The 19,365-nt window shown below is 34.7% G+C and overlaps 1 protein-coding gene across 3 annotated transcripts in view; it reads right to left on the reverse strand.

Annotated features, from left to right (window-relative positions):
* Positions 1-1,215: 1,215 nt before the first annotated feature.
* Positions 1,216-19,365, reverse strand: part of PTPN4 (protein tyrosine phosphatase non-receptor type 4) — a 119,224-nt gene continuing 101,074 nt past the window's right edge. Inside the window, exons 20-27 of one of the 3 annotated variants that reach the window (XM_075152908.1) lie at positions 19,051-19,217; positions 17,505-17,595; positions 17,360-17,421; positions 16,449-16,595; positions 13,968-14,096; positions 12,367-12,515; positions 9,085-9,220; positions 1,216-6,548 (exon numbers count right to left, since the gene is read on the reverse strand). In XM_075152908.1, the coding sequence (XP_075009009.1) occupies positions 6,462-6,548; positions 9,085-9,220; positions 12,367-12,515; positions 13,968-14,096; positions 16,449-16,595; positions 17,360-17,421; positions 17,505-17,595; positions 19,051-19,217 (968 nt within the window). In that variant the 3' untranslated portion in view covers positions 1,216-6,461. Of the gene's footprint in view, positions 6,549-7,166; positions 7,677-9,084; positions 9,221-12,366; positions 12,516-13,967; positions 14,097-14,687; positions 14,807-16,448; positions 16,596-17,359; positions 17,422-17,504; positions 17,596-19,050; positions 19,218-19,365 lie in introns of those variants that run through there. The other 2 variants (XM_075152907.1, XR_012674062.1) reach the window with 2 other exon arrangements.

Below are 19,365 nucleotides of genomic sequence, written 5' to 3' on the forward strand. Positions count from 1 at the left end.
CAACTATTTGTCAACTGAAATTAAATATATCCACAAAATATGCATAACAGCTTTTTTCACATAATAGAATGAAATTTTACTTAAGACTAAAACAAAACTTGTTAAATGTTAATTAGCATATTTATCCTGGGAACTGCTGGTTTTCGGTAGAAGTTAGTGTATCATTTTAATGGCAAGAAATTTCATTTTATCAAAATGAGGACAAATACGTAAGGCCCTTTAAAGCATACAGTAGCTGCAGTGACAAAAGCTGAATTTATTTTCACATTGTCCAGTGTTGACCAATTTCAAGTTTCCATCATTTTCAATCAAGCACCCCAGCTGTTTAGCCAATATGTATTGTGTTTCTTTTTTTATTATTATTTTTCCCTTCCCCTCGTGTGCTTTTAAACAAATTTATAGGCAAAAGTCTACTTATGGGAAGAACCTTCCCATCCCCCCAACATTAATAAAGATACACAAGAATTAGTCTAAACAACAAAAGAGCAATTCAACTCTGAGATGATTTACTTCACACTTGCAGTCCATCATTCAGCAGTATAAACTGAGATGAAATTTGACAACTGAAAGCCACAGCTGGAAATGCAAATTAATTACCAGAAGTAACTAGCAAAAAATATTGCCACCATCTGATTGTTAATAATGATCTAAATAATATTCTTCCCTTTGTATTTACACATAGTATAGCACCTGTTACAGAAAAAAACCCCAAACCTTACACAAACAGCCCTGCCAAATTGACTGGTTAAAATGGGATCACTGGTAAACGAACCAAACCAAATGGAAAACAAATATGGATACACTGGATAAAATAAAACCTTCGTTTTCTTACCTTAATTTTCCTGTAAGATTATTATGGGTTGTTACTGTGGTGCCCCAATGTACCGAGATAATTGCACTGGATCATTTATAGTCTAGTCTTTGTGGATATATTCTAGTTAAAGAAAACAACAGCTTAATGTAAACTGTTTAACCCTTTCACTCGTGTCTTAGGCCCCTGGCCTAGGAGTAAAAGGGTGACAACTTCTTTAAACTTTGTTGTGCATTATCTTTAGTTATCAAAATTCAAATAAGTTAAGTTAAAAAAAAATACTGATTTCCAGGTAATTGATCTAATGTTAAAAATAATGCTTAGCAGAAACATTTACAGTAAACATAGCTAATTTGCAGCTAGCTGAGAGAGATCACAGAGATAAATTTACAAGTACCCTGTAGTTTCTATTTGCACCTTTTTTTTTTTCCTTTTTTTTTTTCAAATGCAAGCTTTATATTCTTTTTAAGACAGGAAAATTGAGATGATAGAATTATTAACACCTTATTAATATCTACTTTCTGAAAATCCCTCAGAAACACATGAAAAATGAACCAGAAGTGGTTGGAGCAACAGAAAGCATTCGTACCAGGGTGTAATCCGAATCATCTCTGTACAGAAACCCATTAAGCATCTCTCTCCAATTTAAGCATCTCTCTCCATTTATTTTGTCCAATAGTTCAGTCAGTAGTAAGCATGAGATAAAGTGCTACTATTCAAACATCAAAACACTTTGAAAAAAAATTACCCTTTAAAATATGTAAGCTTGCTAAATATGAAATAACACAACCAACAAACTGTCAGCCAGCCTGTGAAACCATAGTTCATGCTATAGCAGACCAGAATGATAGATATTTTAGTGGCAATTTTTTTTTTTTTCAAGTGAGGCTACTGGCTCAAAGAAATCAAAAAGTCCAAATTTTTTTAACTTAAAATTTCAGCATTTTTTAAAAAAAGTGATTTATCTCAAATTTTTACCATTGAGCTCTCAATGAGCAAAACATACCAAAGCCAATAGCCAGAGTTTACACCAATTAAAAACTTGTAGCTGGAGCAGCCCTATGAACTGAAAAGATGCACACTTGTGGTAGCAACCAGCACAGAGGTAAAATCCAGTGATAACAAACTGGCCTCCTTTGCAGACTGCTAAAAAAAAAAAAAAAAAGATCAGTTTCAATTTATAACTGCAGTGGGATAACAGAGACTGGACAGAACAGTTATACTGAAACAAACAAACCATTTTCCCCTTCTAACAGCTTCCCAATCACCACTAATTATAATCCCTGCAATTTCTTGCAAGATCCACATCTAATCAATGAATATGTTTTTACCAGATTTTGATATTGGATCCTAGCACTAGAAGTAGCAATGGAAAAGAGATTTTCCAGTCTCAAGACAAAAGGTGGGTACTTAAATTAGCAAATACACCCAGCCAACCGGGGACCTGAGATGTGAGCTACAGAAAGACTACAAGTGACATTAGAGGGCACCATTCCTGTACTTTGTGGAAGTCCAAATATGCACAATTTTAATTTGGACCATAACCCAATCCCTCCCTTTATCCTCAGGGCTGAGGGTCTTGAAGATTGCCTGCATAGTGGCTCTACAGTCAAAACTGCAGCATGTGTATTGGACAACCTGCTTTCGCTTGGAAATCGGTGGATCTGTAGAGTTTTTCATGCTCATGCTAATTCCCTGAGCCATCAAACATCGCCCACACACCTGCACACACACTGCAGAAGCATAAAAACATCACGTAATTCAGCTCCACAGCATACCTGGAGCTCCAGCATCTCTGTGCCAGACCTTCCCTACTTCCCGTCTCCCTGGGCAGCGCAACTGCAGCGGGTTCGCTGCGCTTTGGCCCTTCCATGGGTACCACGAATCTTTTTGGAAGGTCTCCACAGAAAGTTGCCGGCTACATGGGCTCCATAACAAACTCCTCATGTTCCTTAATCTCCCAACTGCTTTCTCACCTTTTCTCTAATAGATGGTGTGCCAGACCGTAATCAGATATTCTAGAAGAAGTTGTTATGGCTTTATCTATATGGGACATAAGCTTTCAAGATTTAACAGAGAAATGTGGAAGAAATGTCACAGCTAGCATTAAATGTAGTGAGAAAAAAAAAAATCAGGCTTTCTCTTTTTCATAACTGTGAGAGAATATATAAAAATAAAATGCATAAAAGCAGTATTTTACTGCTTAAGACTTGCAAGTTATTTAAAATACCAAATGCTTCCAAATTCAGGATAAATGAATTCTTCAGCTCTCAGTTATGCAGTATATCTAAAACAGTATTTCTCAAAGTGGATTGGCTGACAATCTGTAGGTGTTTTATTAAACAATACCTGCATCTTATTTCATATTTAGCAAAAATAAAAATTGCCCCCAAAACACTCAAAGCCCCCGCTACAGCCCCATGTCTTTCTACTAAAAAAACCCCTGCAAATCCACTTTAAACAAGAGATGGTAGTGGTAGTTTTCAATCTGAACCTAAAAGGAAAACAAAAGTCTTAACATTATACATTGGCACAAAATTGTCATAATATTGCTCTTATTTACAATGAAAACTTCCTTTTTTTTTTTTCTTTTTTTTTAAACCTGGATTTGTATCATGGAAGTGTTATAAACATACTCTTTCCCACACCCACCCAACATTTTTCCTAATCAAATGGTATGAAAATAATTATTCATAAAATCCAACAGTCATAACACCAATCATGTATAGGTCTATAGGTCATTATGTCTGAAAGATACATTCATGTTTTGTACAGCATGAAACATACAAAAACTCCTTTAAAAAACTCTTAAGGATGATACAGATCTTCATAACCCAAAGTAAAATATTTAGCAGTTTTGCTTTTTTTGGCCATATAAAAATATTTTAAAGGCCATTTATACCACAACAGTAGAAACATTTGAATGAATGAATGAATGATTTATGGTGCAGAAAGGCTTCAATGCTATTCTCTTTCCCAATCAGTTTTTGGTTACCACTACTCTAGCTTTCGAGAAGCCAAAAAGCCAGTACGGCGCTGATGGCCAATTATCTAAGAATAGTTACTTTGTTCCAATTTCTTTTCCCAGCGCAACTACTTAATACACTACAAATCAGCTTAAGCCAGTGCAGAGGAAGATTTTGAAGAGACCTATTATTCTTGCCTATGTTTGTAATCAAAACAGTAATGATAGACAACCAATAAATATCCCACACTTAATTGTGGTATAAATGGGTCTTTTGAACTCAAACTGCTTTGGCAACTTTACATAAGAATATTTAAATATGTGACATACAACACTATATAATGTTGCTATAAACTTCATTTCTGATTTCCCTCAGAAAAAAAGGGCAAATGCTATTTTCATTTACAACTTGACTATGAAGAAAATTTATTTCAATATAATGGATGAATTATTTTAATTTTTATACATTAAGTGCTGAGTTTAAAATAACCTTCCAAATAGCCAGCATCTCAGCTAATAATCTCATCACATGGAAGTTAAAGCTTATACTTTCCTAAAGAAGAATTTTCTTTTGCTGCAAATGGCTTAAAATAAAACTGAGATTAAAGCTACCTTATTACTCTCTTTTAGTTTATCAGATCTAGAGATTCTTGTAAGATTCATTTTTCATTGAGGGATAATATTGATTTAAGTATCAGATTTAGAAATATAAGTAACAGGGCCACAGGCCAGCTAATATTATTTTGTTTTCTAAAAATATTTAAAACTCTATCTTCCATTTGGCATTGTGGTTCACATTTATTACTAAGTCATAAGCCAGGATTTCACTTTGCCTGAATCCCTTTTCACTTAATAGTTCATAGCTGATCTCTTTCAAATGTCCACAGAACACAGTATATTATATAATATAATTCTTCAATAGTTAAAAATTATTTAGTGTAGAACTTTCCATTTTAATTCTATGCTCTATATAGCTTACAACAAAATTTACTGGATAAACATTTTCAGGAAACCAATGCAATAAATTAAAACTTTTAAATAGAGGGCACAAAGTTATTTTGTCACAGGGCAGTCAAAGTAGTGACTGATTTTTTTCTTACAGTATATTACACTGGATATCTTGCTTCTGACTTGGTTTCTCCTATACTGGAAAAATATTAAAAAACTGGGACATTTATGTATCTTTAGAATGAGCTCAGATACTGTATCAGACAGACATTTCTTACAAATCTTCTACCTACTTAAATAAGAAGCAACCCATACCAACTGGAACAATTTTGCACAAGCATAACAGAAGGTGACTGGGGTCATTATGGAATTAAAATAAAGTTCTGAGACAACTTCATAGTGTTCTCCTCCCTTCCCCCCCACCCAAACAATTAAAAAAAAAAATAAAAGGCAGACCTGTACGAACACGGCTTGAAATCAACTATGAGGACTTAAAAAGTAATTGGTTAGCAGATAATGGAATTAAATCACATCTGATTGTAAGTTCAACTTAATTATCGATGCTATTAAAGAGTTATGTTCTAATCGGGTAAGACAGCTATTCTCAATAAAAGAATAAAACAAAGTATCAGCTTCTAATGACCTACCAGCATTTCATAGTAAGCTGCTAGTAAGTTACTAGTTGGAAGGAATGTGTCAGATTTTTCACATAATTACAACACAGCAGCATACAATGCTCATTCATTAAGTTGGCTACTGGGAGTAGCACGCAGGTACTTGTATAAGGAAAGAGGGAATGGTATTTCCATGACCCCTTGCAGTAACACATTCCAAGCACCAAGGGCCGTTTTTAAAATCTGAACCCATTAAGATAAATATGACAGGACAATACCACCCCCACAGAATCATGAGTGCCTTTCACTGGATGTACGCTGTAAGTCTCAAGGCACTTAAGGGGTTAAGACATAATGCATGCACTAGTTCCCATCACGTAATCTTAAGTCACACGAATCAGAATACACCAGTGTATGACACACAAGCTGTGTCAAAGAAATGCTGTTTATTTAATTTTTTTTTTATTTTTATTGTTATTGTTATTATTTTGTACAAGATGCTGGTAAGGGGGCATTATGCAGCTACTGCTGGGTTAACACAGACGCCAGCTTTCCTCTAACAACCAGCTGGTCTCTAGTAAGGGTGTAGGACAAAGTGTGCTGCATCAGTAGGCAGTGTGTATCTATCTAGTATCAGCAATATTGCTAATGATGTAAAAAACAAAACAGTGAGAGTCTGTACATAGTAAATAAACCTAGCACTGGAAAAAGACCATGGCTTAGTGTATTTTTTTCATTTGTTTTTCATTTTAAGAGACATGGGTGTAAAACAGAGTGAAATAATTCCAAGCCTTGTTTGTAGCAATTCAACCAGAAGCGCAGTACATGGCACTACAATGAAATATCGTAGATTACCCTGAACACAATTAGTTCTTTCAGTTTATGGTTTGTTCTGAGCAAAGCACGAAAATAAAGTCTTCAAACAGATGAAGGTTAGAAGAGTTTCAGAGACTGATTTTGTTTCAACGTAAAGTGCAACAGTGCTGAAGTTTTCAAAGTCCTTTGTCAATTCTTTGCTGTACTTCACTATCATTTCCTGCAAGCAGTATTATGGCACAAAGAATGCTGCCAGTTCATTATAGAGGACCAGATTCCTCAATTGATATCCTAGGTTTTTTGCTTTTTACTTATGCAGTGATGCTTGTAAAGGTTTAATAAATCCTTCTTCATACACCTTCAAAATAGCTTCACATACAAATCTGTATTGACTCTGAAAAGGAAAGTAGATTCAGTCAGTTGAAAAGAAATGTAATTGAACCACGTCATTTGGAAGCAGAAAAGGCCTCTAAGATTTCCCCATCCCATTCTCTTGACAGGCCAAGAGCTGTGCTTCAAAGTTAGTTTAGGAAACACAAAACAACAGAAACTTTATATTAGAACACCTTGTTTCTCAACAGGAGAATGGGATGAATGGCACTTTCAAATATATATACCAAAAGTCATACCCACAAACCCAATACTATTATTACAACATCACCTATTTAGTAATTTTCTGCTCTTCATTTCATTGCTGAAGTTTCACTGACCTGAGGTTTCCATACACTTGGATTTAGAAGCTATAGTTTCAAAACACTTTTTCATACTTGCATTAAAATTCTGGCATGTTACCGGCACCTCCCTCTCAGAATTCGATAAAAAATAAAATTGTTTCATGTTTTAAAAAGCCAGAACTCCAGTTTCTTAACATTATATAATGTCTAACTCCTCAATGTATTCAAGTCTAGCACCGGCATACATAGAGGCCACTATTATTTTGTTTTAAACATATAATAGCTAAAAAACCCAACAGTAATCAAATTGGAATACAATTAAAATAAAATGAAATAAAATCACTGTTTTGTAAAGCACAGCAACTAACATTGAATACTGCATAATGGTGTATATGCTGGTCAGAAAGCCAGCATGCCTGCCTTTTCAGTGTCGTGGAATATCTCTCTCTATGCAGTAATTAGTGATGTCAGATCTTAAATGGGCACAGTAACAGATTTAGGAATAGAATCATTATTTACTGTATTGTTGCATGTATATTAAAATAGTGAAATTAATACATAGTTGTGTAAAATACTTATTTTTCCTCCAGTGCTCCCTGAAGGAGACTCTGAACTCTCCTTATATAGTACACACAGCAGACACCCATAGGCCATGCATAGGCCATCTTGTGGACATTGAGTGAATCCTTCAGGGTATACAAAATCAGGAAGAGAGTGCCAAGGCAGAAATTATAATAGCTAATGTTTATGAAATCTTAAAAAAAACCACTTCAAGTCTTTTATTATTCCTTCTCCCTCTGATGCAGTAAACACCTGCGTTTCACCAAAGCTTGAAAATTCTGATTTCTCTAAGAAAAACGAGAAGACCAGAAGATATTTAGCACATGCCATGAAAAAAATATACTTAAAACCCTTACCACTGCACCTCCTACCTTTACTAATAAAACTCTCTTCCTCTCTCTGTATGCCAGAGACACATGCTATTCATACTGCATAGTCATCACAAACAGCAAGAGCCATCCTTTATTATTTTTCATGTATCATCATCTTCCTCATCCTTCCTGTGCTAGCTGAATAATGCAACTTTTTTTTAGTGGAACATGAATACTGGACAGGAGCACTGAATGATAGATGACCTAGAAATGGAGGCCCATACATACTTTTTGTCAGTCTGAATACTCTCTGAAGAACACAAAAGGTTTATTCAAATTTGATTAGAGGAACAGCAGCAGGGACATGAAAATTACTACAATGAGTAATTACCTTCAGGTAATTGTGGGAGAGATTTCATACTGGATCTAGCGCCTTCAAAATAGTTTCTCTTTAAATGCTGTATCATACCAGTAAAACTATACAAGTGATTACTGATTCAAAAAAACAACCAAAACCTGGAACTGGTCAAAGCTTGGAACAACCAAGAGTCCAACCCTTTTTTTTTTTTTTTTTTTGAAAGACAACACAACTCAATCTTTTGACCCTTTTTAGGTATTTTCTACAAATGTAAACACAAACTGTAGCACCTAACTGATACAAATAAAAAGTTTCTAGATCTGTTCTAAAACTTTTACATTCTGAAATACACTACACTAAAGCAACACCGCAATTACGCCAAAAAAACCCAAACATTATAGATCTAGGAAAAATTCTAGCATCTTAAGATACATCAAATGTGAAGAGAGCACCAGAAGACTCCTGGTAGCAAGTTACTTTTTTTAGACTGAATATACTTAAAATTATTTTGATGTATCTTGCATCAGATTTTTAAAGATATTATTTCTCTGATTATTTCCCTTTAATTGAGTCACTACAGGGCAGAGTTAAGGCTTGTTTTCATTATAACTAAAGCAACATAAAATCACTGAATTGCATCACTGAAGGTTTTTCTTGCATGTCTTGGATCTTTCCATGTTTACCTTTTATAGTAGTCCCATTCTTAACACCTGGAATTAGGCTCCTGCTTTCTCCACTGAGTAATTTTTACGCTACTGAAAATTGGCCCTATTTGACATTAATTGTCAGGTATACCTGAAACAGCTGCTGCTTTTTTCTTTGTAGAAATTTACAGAATTGCTCCTTTCCAATAGCCTTAGCAATTTATTCCTGCCTGGAGTCAAGGCTACAGCTACACTGTAAAGGGTAAAAGTGACCTCTTTACAATATGATCAAGAGCAAGTATATTAAAAATCCGTCTAATGATGTGACTAGATAATAGGAAATTGTTCTTCTGCAACATAGAACAGCAAGTATGATACTCACAGGTGTTTGGATCATCATGGCTCTTTGATCTCTCATGGTTCTTACAATATCTAACGGATAAACAGGCTGATTGCACTCAATGAGACACATAGCTGTCTCCATAGTGATAAGAACTCCTGTCCGTCCAATCCCAGCACTGAAAAAAAATCAACAAAAAACCCAAAATGGAAAATGAAACAAAGTGTCTGGAATATAGTTCATACTTAAAGACCTTCCTTCTCAAGGATTCTCATGATTGATCATTATGATTCCCATGCTATTGGGGCAGGGGCTAGACAGATTATGTCTGCGTCTCTGGAAGCCTCCATCCTGTCTGAACAGAGCAAAAAACAATCAGTGCAGAATTGTCAATCCTTTGAAGAGGGACTGTCTTAACCCAGCCATTCACTTGAGCCGAATTTACAAACAGATATTTATCCAGATCATATTATAAACCATACTAATATCTAGATGATAACAAAACACAGAGATACCTAGCATACACTGTGCACTTTGTGTCAATTTGACCATTACTGGAATGACCATTACTGGAATGTTGGGCTGATTTGATAAAACCATGTTTATGTTCTTTAAGTGATCCATACCTTCATATTTCAGGATAAGGAATAGAACAATTACTAGAAACCTTTGGAAGATGACAATAATGATAGTTTTCTTAGTATTAAAAAGTACAAGAGAGATTTAACTTGTGTAGATTGAAAAGGAATACATGCTAGCAATCCCTTTCGAGACAAGGAGGAACCATAACATATACATCTCGGAATGGCAAAATTGTTAAGAGACCTTACATGAATCATTTTTAGCTTAAAAATAAATCTAAAGATTTATCTGCATTGTTCTACATCTACATGCACTTTTCCACAAGTAGCAATCCTCAAAGACTGAATATTTAACCTTGAACTTCATAATCAGTTTCAAATTCAAGTTTTCCATATTCAAGAAAATTACGTTGCACTTTTGAAATAGAAAACCAATGTTTTTCGATATTTGAATACAGGACCAAATCCATATTTTCAAATGCCAGCATTATCTCAAATCATACAACTAGCATTTTAGTCAATAAATGAAAGTGCTTGCTTCTAAATTATTTAATATAAACATTCCAAACTTTGAAACTTAATTGTTCTGATTTTGAAGCGGAACTTCAAATTAAGTCTGCCCAAACTACTACTTTAAATCTTTGCCCAGAAGGTGGCATTAAAGCTACTATATATTTCAGTGATGTCATGAGAATTTTATGACAGGATGTGAATGTGCTGGTTATGTAAAATTATTCAATAGCATTTTATATTTCTAGAATTTATATGTATAGAATTTATATGCAGAATGCTTTATCAAATCCAAACAGGAACAGCATCTGTCAAAGAACCTAATGATCCATTTTACAACTTCAAAAGATTCAGAGAAGGGCAACAATGATGGAAAGTGTGATAGTTTCCATATGATAAATATCAGGTAGGCCACGACTCTTCAGCTTGGGAAAAGAAATAATTGACTGATGGAGGGGAACATTGAGACAGGACATGAAAATCATGAAGGGTATGGACAGGATGGGTGGCTCACAATCTCATCTAGAACGTGATTTAGAAACTGTTCAACTAAACTAGTAGGAGCCTTGTAAAAATAAAAACAAAACACATGAACACAAGCTTGAAAACTAGTGTTTTAAGTAGTTCAACATAACAAAAACCTTTCCCATTTCTTAAGGTTTTTGTTGCTTTACAATCTGTTTTTTTGGTTTTGTTTTTAAACTACTATTGTACAAAAGAAAAGTCTGCTCTACCAGCTACTTGGATTGCCCACACTAAAGCTGGTAGCTTAGTTCTGAAAACATGTTTCACCATTTTGTTGCACTAATGCCTTGTCCTACTATCGCGAAGAGACGTTTAAAATAGAGTGCACGCACCATATGAAGGAACCCCTGGGCTCCTCCAGCTTGACTCACTGGTGGGATTTGGTTATACTTCCCAACAGCCACCAAGTTAGGCCAATTAAGTAAATTATGTTGAACTGTGATATTCCCTCTCTTTTCTTCTGTGAAACATAAAACTGTTATAGATGTTGGTATTGAAATTATCAGTTGGAGCTGAATTGATGTCCCATTGAGATGAATGAAACTGTTCATACTCTCCAATGTTGTTGTTCCAGTGTCTCTGCAGACTTGCACACCTTATATTGTAAAAGTTATATTTGGCTGATATTTTCACTATTTGTTCACAACCATATCAACCAAAAGTATATCAATAATGGAAGTTGAGGAACAGTATCATTTAAGACAGTGGCATCCTGGTACTGGTTTCCCTGGTTAATAAGGTTCACCCTGACCACCATAAAGCAGAAGAGAGAGCAAAACCAATTAAATACAATTTCTGATACACAAAGTATTAAAAAGAGAAAGCATTTTTCTTTCATTTTCTTCAATAAATGTCTAGTTTACTTGTAGATTAGATAGTCTTTAAATTGATTTCTCCCCTAAAGCTCTCAGCTTCTCTCTGAAACAGGAACGATGCATACCTGACTCAGGAACACTGACTGTCTGGGAAGTAGTTGGGAATTTAGGAGTCAAATTTTATTCACAGAACTGCACACCAGGAATTGGTATAGCACATGTTCATTTGAAGACATTTGGCATTGTGCATTATTATAATTTACTAATTAGGTATTTTAAAGGATTAAGATTTTGGAATTTACTATAGGAATGTAGAATGCTATTAAAAACTATTGCACAAGAAAAACAAAAAAACCCATATTTCATGTGTACATAAAGATCTGAGTAACAGCGTTATTTTAATTCATGACAAAAGTAAATTGTTGAGAAAAATGTATCATCTTAATGTATGTATGAAAATATCATGTAGCCTAAGACTGCAGACTTGAGAGAAAGTGTCTTTTATTTGATCATTGCACGTTTTCTGCTATGGATTATTTCTACAGCTATTCTCGAGTTTTGTGGAATAGTCATCAAGAGGAAAAGGTTCCTAAGTATCTTTTGGCATTTCCCTGAATTATTACATAGGCTGTTAGCACAAGCATTTAAACTGTAAACAAAACAAAACACCAAAACCAACAAAATCCCTGCACAGATCAATGCATGTAGATACTTAAAAATTTGCTTACTGAAACGTGATTACAATTTTAAGTAATTGTTTAATTTAAATGTTGAGTTCTCCTGTCATCCCTAAAGCAATACAATTAAATGTTTATTTCAGCAACCAAGCACAAAAAAGCTATTTGTTGATAAATAAGTTCAGTTTGATAATAAAGTTGGAAAAACATGGATACCTGCAATGAACAACAACAGGTTCTTCTCTGCCAGCTCTCTTCTTTCGCACAAGACACACAAAATCTAGGAAATCGCTGGAATCATCAGGAACTCCATGATCAGGCCATGCTATATACTGGATTTGGGTTAGTTGGCGGCTTTCCTCTTTCTAATCAGAAACATGAAGTTTATTCAAGGGTAATTCAGGTCCCATTAAAAAAAAAGCCAATAATAAAAAAAAAAAAAATCAATGGTATTTACAGCAACCTGTACCCGTAATAATAGGGTAACTAGCAGCACTTTATTAGTGTTAATCAATGCTCATCTGGATTTTAAAATTACATTTTTTTTCTTAAAAACAAAAAAGGCAATCCACAAATGTTTACACCTTCAACAGCTTAAAAAAATTAGACGCCACGTTAATAGCAAAGCAATTCGAGGATACCAATGATCTATCTGAACACTAGATGTACAAGAAGGTGGTCAAATTTTTAGCAAAACAAATTTAACAGAAAGAAGGTACTATCTTACTAGATCAAATGCCAGAACTAAGGGCAGGGAGGGAAGAGGCCGGACTTTCAGACATAAAAGCTTTCCTTCAGACCCCATGAGAACAGCAGCATTGTTTTGGCTTTATCTGCACCTCTTAATTTTATCCAGCGTACTATACATAAGATGCAGAATGCCTTTGTTTTCGACTCCCTCCTGCCCCTTGCTCTAATATCACAAACATAATCTGCCTCTGTTTAGTGGAGGGGACAGATCACACAATCAGTGTAAAAGCAGCATTTCAAAGAACCGGAATAACCTTAAAGGCACGGAACCATTTACAGAGGTTCCACTGCTTATAACAAATGAGCAATTGTCTCAACAGGACACAGGGAAGGAATTTTAACTGCAAATTGACTAAAAGGCAGCTCTAAAAGCTGGCATCTCACCTGGTAACCCAAGCAGTGAGAAATCAGTATGTGAACTAATTTCCAGATACTCATTTCCAAACATTTCTGAGATTGAAATGCTAGCTGGGGAGGCTCTGAAAACTACACATGCCCTGAAAATCATGCAATGATGTTCAAGAAGGTCCTTGTTTACATGTAGTCGCCAATCCCAATTCATCTTTCTCTCAGCAGGATCTATCTTCCACCTACTTGCACATATTCTCCAAGATGGAATTATTAAGAACTGTTTGCCTCTACAAAGACAGAATTTCACTTGCAATAACAAAATACCTCTAGTGTCTCATGTTTTGAAAACATCAAGGGAATAACAAGTTTCTCAACTTCTTTAATTACTCTTTTTCTTTGGCCAGGGCATGAAAGACAGTAAAGACTTTTAAGACAAATAATACATCTTTGATGTTATTTAAAACCAATTAATATGATTATGGAAACTGAATCTTTGTGATATTTTGCTAGTGAAAGGTTTGTTATCATTATAAGAGCAGAATTTATACTAGGTAAGTACATGGCAATATGAGTAGTTTTCTAAAGGCTTCTAGAAATAAACAGTTCTATTTATGTGGATATGCAACCAAGTTGAAAAGAAAGTCTGATTAAGTAAGTTTAGCTAGTCTGTGAGGATTTCACAGATTAATACTTAAAAATATGTATTATGATTTTACCTCCAGATTAGTCAATGTCATTTCTCGAAAGACATAAGCAGGATTTCCTTCTTCTGAATGGCAGGTAATCTGGAAATTCCCATATGATGAGCTTCCTGATGGCTCTGGCCAGTACTGATGGCATTTAACCTAAAGTCAACACATTTTTAAAGATGCCCATGTTTAAATTCACAGGGTATTATTTTCATTCTATCTAGTTCCTTTTACCTTTGTTCATTAAAGACTACTTTGATCATTTTGTAATCACTATTAATTTACTTACCAAATAGACTGTGTTATCTTATTATTGTTTATAAAACAAGGTATCGCAGAGATTTCCTGGTTCTCTTTTCAAGAGAGCTCTTGAGGTTAGTTTAGCTGAAGATGGATGCCTCTAAGTTTCATTACAATTTTAAAAAAAGTATATCTATAACTATTCCATCTTAACACTTGAGTGACAAAGATGCTGCTTTATAAACATTTCTGACCTCCAAAATCCTAATCTGAACTTCTCAAAGGACATTTATATGGGAAAAGAACAAATGAAAAAAAAAAAGTGTTAAGCAACAAAAAAGTTGCTAAACTAATGCAGAAATTAGGCGGATGCAGATGGTGGACTTCAACGACTCTTGATCAAGTAATCAAATGTGAATGAAAACATCAAACACTAAAATTTTCAGATATATTGCCTAATTACAGAGGTCATTTCAGCTCAAGTGTACTTTTGTTTTTCCAACCCACCTGGCGATTCTTTAAGAGCAGCCAGATTTGCAGACTTCCTGCTCCACTGAGACATTCCGGCATGCAGTGGGATAGTGATGTCAGTAGCCTCATGATCAGCTTTAGAGCAGGGAGTCTGCCTATGGGTATAAGACAGATAAGTCCTTTTATTTCATTATTAAGCAGCTCTCCAAAGAACTCCACAAATATCATTACTGAAGGGGTGGGGGAACCTCAGAGAACTGCTATTGCAAGTCTGTTCTTAGCAGATCTGCAAAGAAAACTCAAATTAAAAGGGCACTTGTACTGAAATTCCCTCTAATCATGTTTATTTGGGAGCAGGCAGCATCATGCTAACACTGAGTCACTGAAAAATGGTTTAAAAAAGCTGCAACTCCCCTTCAATTATTTTAATTATATTTAGAGGCCTGACCTCCCAGCAAATATATGGTTATTACAAAGTTAGAATATTTACAGACAGTTGAACTACAGTCCAAGTTGATCAGAACACCCACAACCTACTATAAATCCATCTTCAAAAGAAATCCTGAATGTGAAGAAATTCCACTAAATTATTATTCCAGACTGTCATTTCTGTCCACACACTCAACCAGCCAGTGCTACTGTGAAGGCTCCAGACTCTGAAATAACTCTGGAATTACATCGGGTGTATGACCAGGTTTGATTGTTTTGCCTGTCTCCAAAGGACAAAGCTGCATTACAAATAAAGCTATTAAGGAATAACCATAGGTTAAAAAAAAAAAAAACAACATCCCCCCCCCCCCCCAAAAAAAAAACCAACACCCACCACAAAAAACTACCCACAAAACAAAACCAAAACCAAATCAACCACAAAATACACCGAAGCCTTTTACACGACCATACACAATTATTTTTACTAATTTATAACTCTAATTACTTTATTACTAGTACTACTCTATTTTTACACATTTTTGTCTGGAAATGACTTAAAGGACAATGCTTCTTTCATATGATTAAACAAATATTTATAGCCACAGAAGAAAATTTTAGATTTGAAGCTTATCAAGGATTCTTTTAAAGACAGTCATCCAGGCATGGGATCTTAACACTACAAAGCTGCCTTAAAAAATTAATCTCTCTACATATCGAAGAGCTAATCTACAAAAACTGACAAAACTTCTTGGAGTTCCTTCACTTGAAGTTTAGAGAAAAAAATTCCTATGAAGGTAAATTCTCATTGTTTTTTACTTTACAATAAAGAATCAAACAAAGAAGCCTAAAAATATTTTAAGAAATACATGAAGACTTCAATGTATTTCAGAACTGAACAGAGTTTAAATTTTAGCTACGTTAACACTATCAGAAGGTTTAAAATGTAGGAGTCATCATTGCAACAGTATTAGGAATGCACTGCCCTTATGAAAAAAAGTCATAGAATCACAGAATAGTTTGGGTTGGAAGGAACCTTTAAAGGTCATCTAGTCCAACCTCCCTGCAATAAGCAGGGACATCTTCAACTAGACCAGGTTGCTCAAAGCCCCATTCAACCTGACCTTGAATGTTTCCAGGGATGGGGCATCTACCACCTCTTTGGGGAACCTGTTCTAGTGTTTCACCACCCTCGTTGTAAAAAATTTCTTTCTTAGATCTAGTCTAAATCTACCATCTTCTAGTTTAAAACCATTATCCCTTGTCATATTATATGTCATAATAGTATATTCCTCTAATCCATTAAAGGCTAATCACAAACAGATTTTTAGAAGATTATAAAAGTAGTGCTTAAGGAAATCTTTTACTTACTCTGCCCCGTTCAACTTGAGTCGTTAACATTACAACCATAGATGAGCCTTGTTCCCAAGTCATCTGCCAAAAATCAGGACAAGTGTTCGGTAATGGACCTTGACAAGCAATGTACTGGTTTATTATTGTGGAAGAAGGGATTTCCATCTAAGAGAAGACAAAGTCATTATTTTAATTCTTACGCAAATATAAGTCAGGTATCAGATATTTACTGTTTAGTAACTAATACATTAAAAAAGCATCAATATATTAATTCTATTTATTATAAGTTAGCAAATATGGATTGGCACGGATAAAAATTCTTCCAAGTGTTTCATATGCAAAATTATTACAAAGATCCAAGTACATTTCACATATTAACTGACAGTTATGTAGTTGCCATAATCAAGATTAATGGTCGAAAAAAGAAATGATAGACCAGTTGGCAAATAATTCAGATGCAAACATTTCATGCTCTGTGGGTTTCTGACATTAGCTTTTAAAATACTGATCCTGGAATTTAATTTGATCTCTGTCTTTTGTTCCTGAAAGGAAAAGTAAGTAGCTGTAATTTTGTTGTTACTGACAATGAAGGGGAAAAAAAAAAGAGAGAGATGTGAAAAAGTGCTGCCAGATTAAACTTTACTGATGTCGAACACTACTGCCACATTAGTAATCAGAAAAGAAGAATGAATTCCTCTGGTAGAGGGCTTCTCTCAGCATTTCTTCTTTTTCTTGGTTTCATTTATAAAAACACCTGCCACAAAGCATTAGCAAATAAGTATACTTACAGTAAATTTCAAACCATCTGACTACAGGTTTATCAGCCATTCTAGTCTGAACTAAATTTATGAAAAATTTTTTTATTTAAATCAACTTCTCAATTGAAAAACTGCAAAACTACTTAATGTCTTTTGAAAAACACTACTCACATTTATATAATTTGCATTGATGTAATCTTCATTACTTTTTAAAATAACCCGTGTAGCATCATCTGAAAAAATTTTTAAAAAGATGTTACTTTTTTACTGACCACAGTAAAATACTTTTAGAACACATATACAAACACATACTTACAAGGCGAAATGTCTCTGTATCTATTTTTGGAAATGTTTTGAGGTAATCTGGCACAAGACATTGTCATTCCAGGCTTTTTCCTGTATAATTGCTAAAAGACAAAACCGATGGTCAGACCATAATAGATGCAAAAGACCTGTTAGTATATTATTTGCCTAGAGGTACTTTTTAGAACATAAAACTACTGAGCAATGGTAGCTTCAACACACATGAAAACACTTTTCAAAAGAAAGCACTACAAATTTAGTTATGCTGTGGGATCACTGAAAATAATCAAGATGTCATCACAATTTGTTTAAAGACAAACTGAACATTACATTTCAAGCTTCCATAAGAACACTGATCCAGAGAAAAGTCAATATTGTATACTGGTAAGGGAATTGACTGATACTCACATTCCACACAGTGATTTGGGGCAAGCAGATTGTGTTGTGTATAGGCATCTACCTACATTGCAGTTGTTTCACTCCCCCCTCCAAGATGTCCTTCCGTATTTCAATAACTGTAAAGCAAATCCTGGGCTACCTTGTGCTTTTCCTGCACAAAATCTCCTTTGAGAGGTTCCTGCCCTCTCACATGCCTTAGTCGCCACAACCCTTGCACTGCAAACAGTATCGGTGAAATGATGCAGGTTCAATAAAAAGCACTTCAAAAATTTTTAAACATTGAACCTGTTTGGGAGACTGAAAATGTATGGTTAAGGAGGGATTTTAAATCACTTTGAGAAAATATTTTCTTTCTATATATAAAATTTTACCAAAGTCCTTAAAGAATAGTATATCAATATATTTTATAAATATATGTTGTAATACATAATGCTAGGTCTCCGTTTGGTGAGGAATTCACAGAATTCACACTGCTGTGTTTTAGAAACCTACTGCTTCCTGCTTTAAGTCACTTGATCTCATGCATTAAAGATGGAACATCATCAAGGTACAAGTTAGTGCTAAAGAAAGACTATAGCTATCAGTAGCTTAGGACTCCACAGGAAGTGCACTGGTCTTTTGAAATGTGTTATTAAAAAAATAAACTATTTATAAAAGACATTGTTACATTAACCCTGAAGATTAGAGTTGTAACCCTTAAAATTAGGCTGTATTTTCTACTGGTAATTTTACCTTCCCTCATTGAAATTGTCCATAAAATGTCAACAGCTCAGCTGTCATTCAGGTTCTACAGTAACTTAGATATGGAATCAAGGTCTGAGTACAGAACACATATTTTGGTATACATTTTTCAGTCTTCATGTCTATGAAAGTATTTTATTAGCATAGGTACCTGATAACCACAAAAAGCTGTAAGTAATCAATAAAGCTATATGTAACAAACACCACTAAAAACTAGTATTAGGATTATTCGATGCCATAAGTTTGCACATACAATACAGGATTGGATTTTTTTTATTATTTTTCTTTTGAGACTGTAAAGACAATTGCTAAAAGATGCTGCCTCTACAGAAATTTAACTGAAATCTGCTCTGCTTGAAATAATTACTATCCCAAAAGACTCGGAACTTGCACACAGCCACAGGCAACAAGGTACTCACATCAAATTGAGCCAAAACAGTTCCAGTGATAAGCCCCTCTGCTAGCTGAATCATGGATTCCCTCAGAGCATTATCATCTTGATGGACACCATCAAGCGGAGATTTCTCAGGGATGTACTGGAAGTCAGGCTCACTCTCCAGCTTCTCCTCCACAACATCATAGACAGCTATAGCAAATAAAGGTATGAACACTCTGACTGAACATGCTGTTTGGCAAGTAAAGTTACATGACTCTAAGTCATTTATTTAAAACAACAAAAAAACCAAGTGTTTCTCCTGTAGAAAAATCCACATCTATTAACACACTGATTTTAG

The sequence above is a fragment of the Calonectris borealis genome, chromosome 6 (genome assembly GCF_964195595.1).
Source record: "Calonectris borealis chromosome 6, bCalBor7.hap1.2, whole genome shotgun sequence".
Classification (NCBI taxonomy): domain Eukaryota; kingdom Metazoa; phylum Chordata; class Aves; order Procellariiformes; family Procellariidae; genus Calonectris; species Calonectris borealis.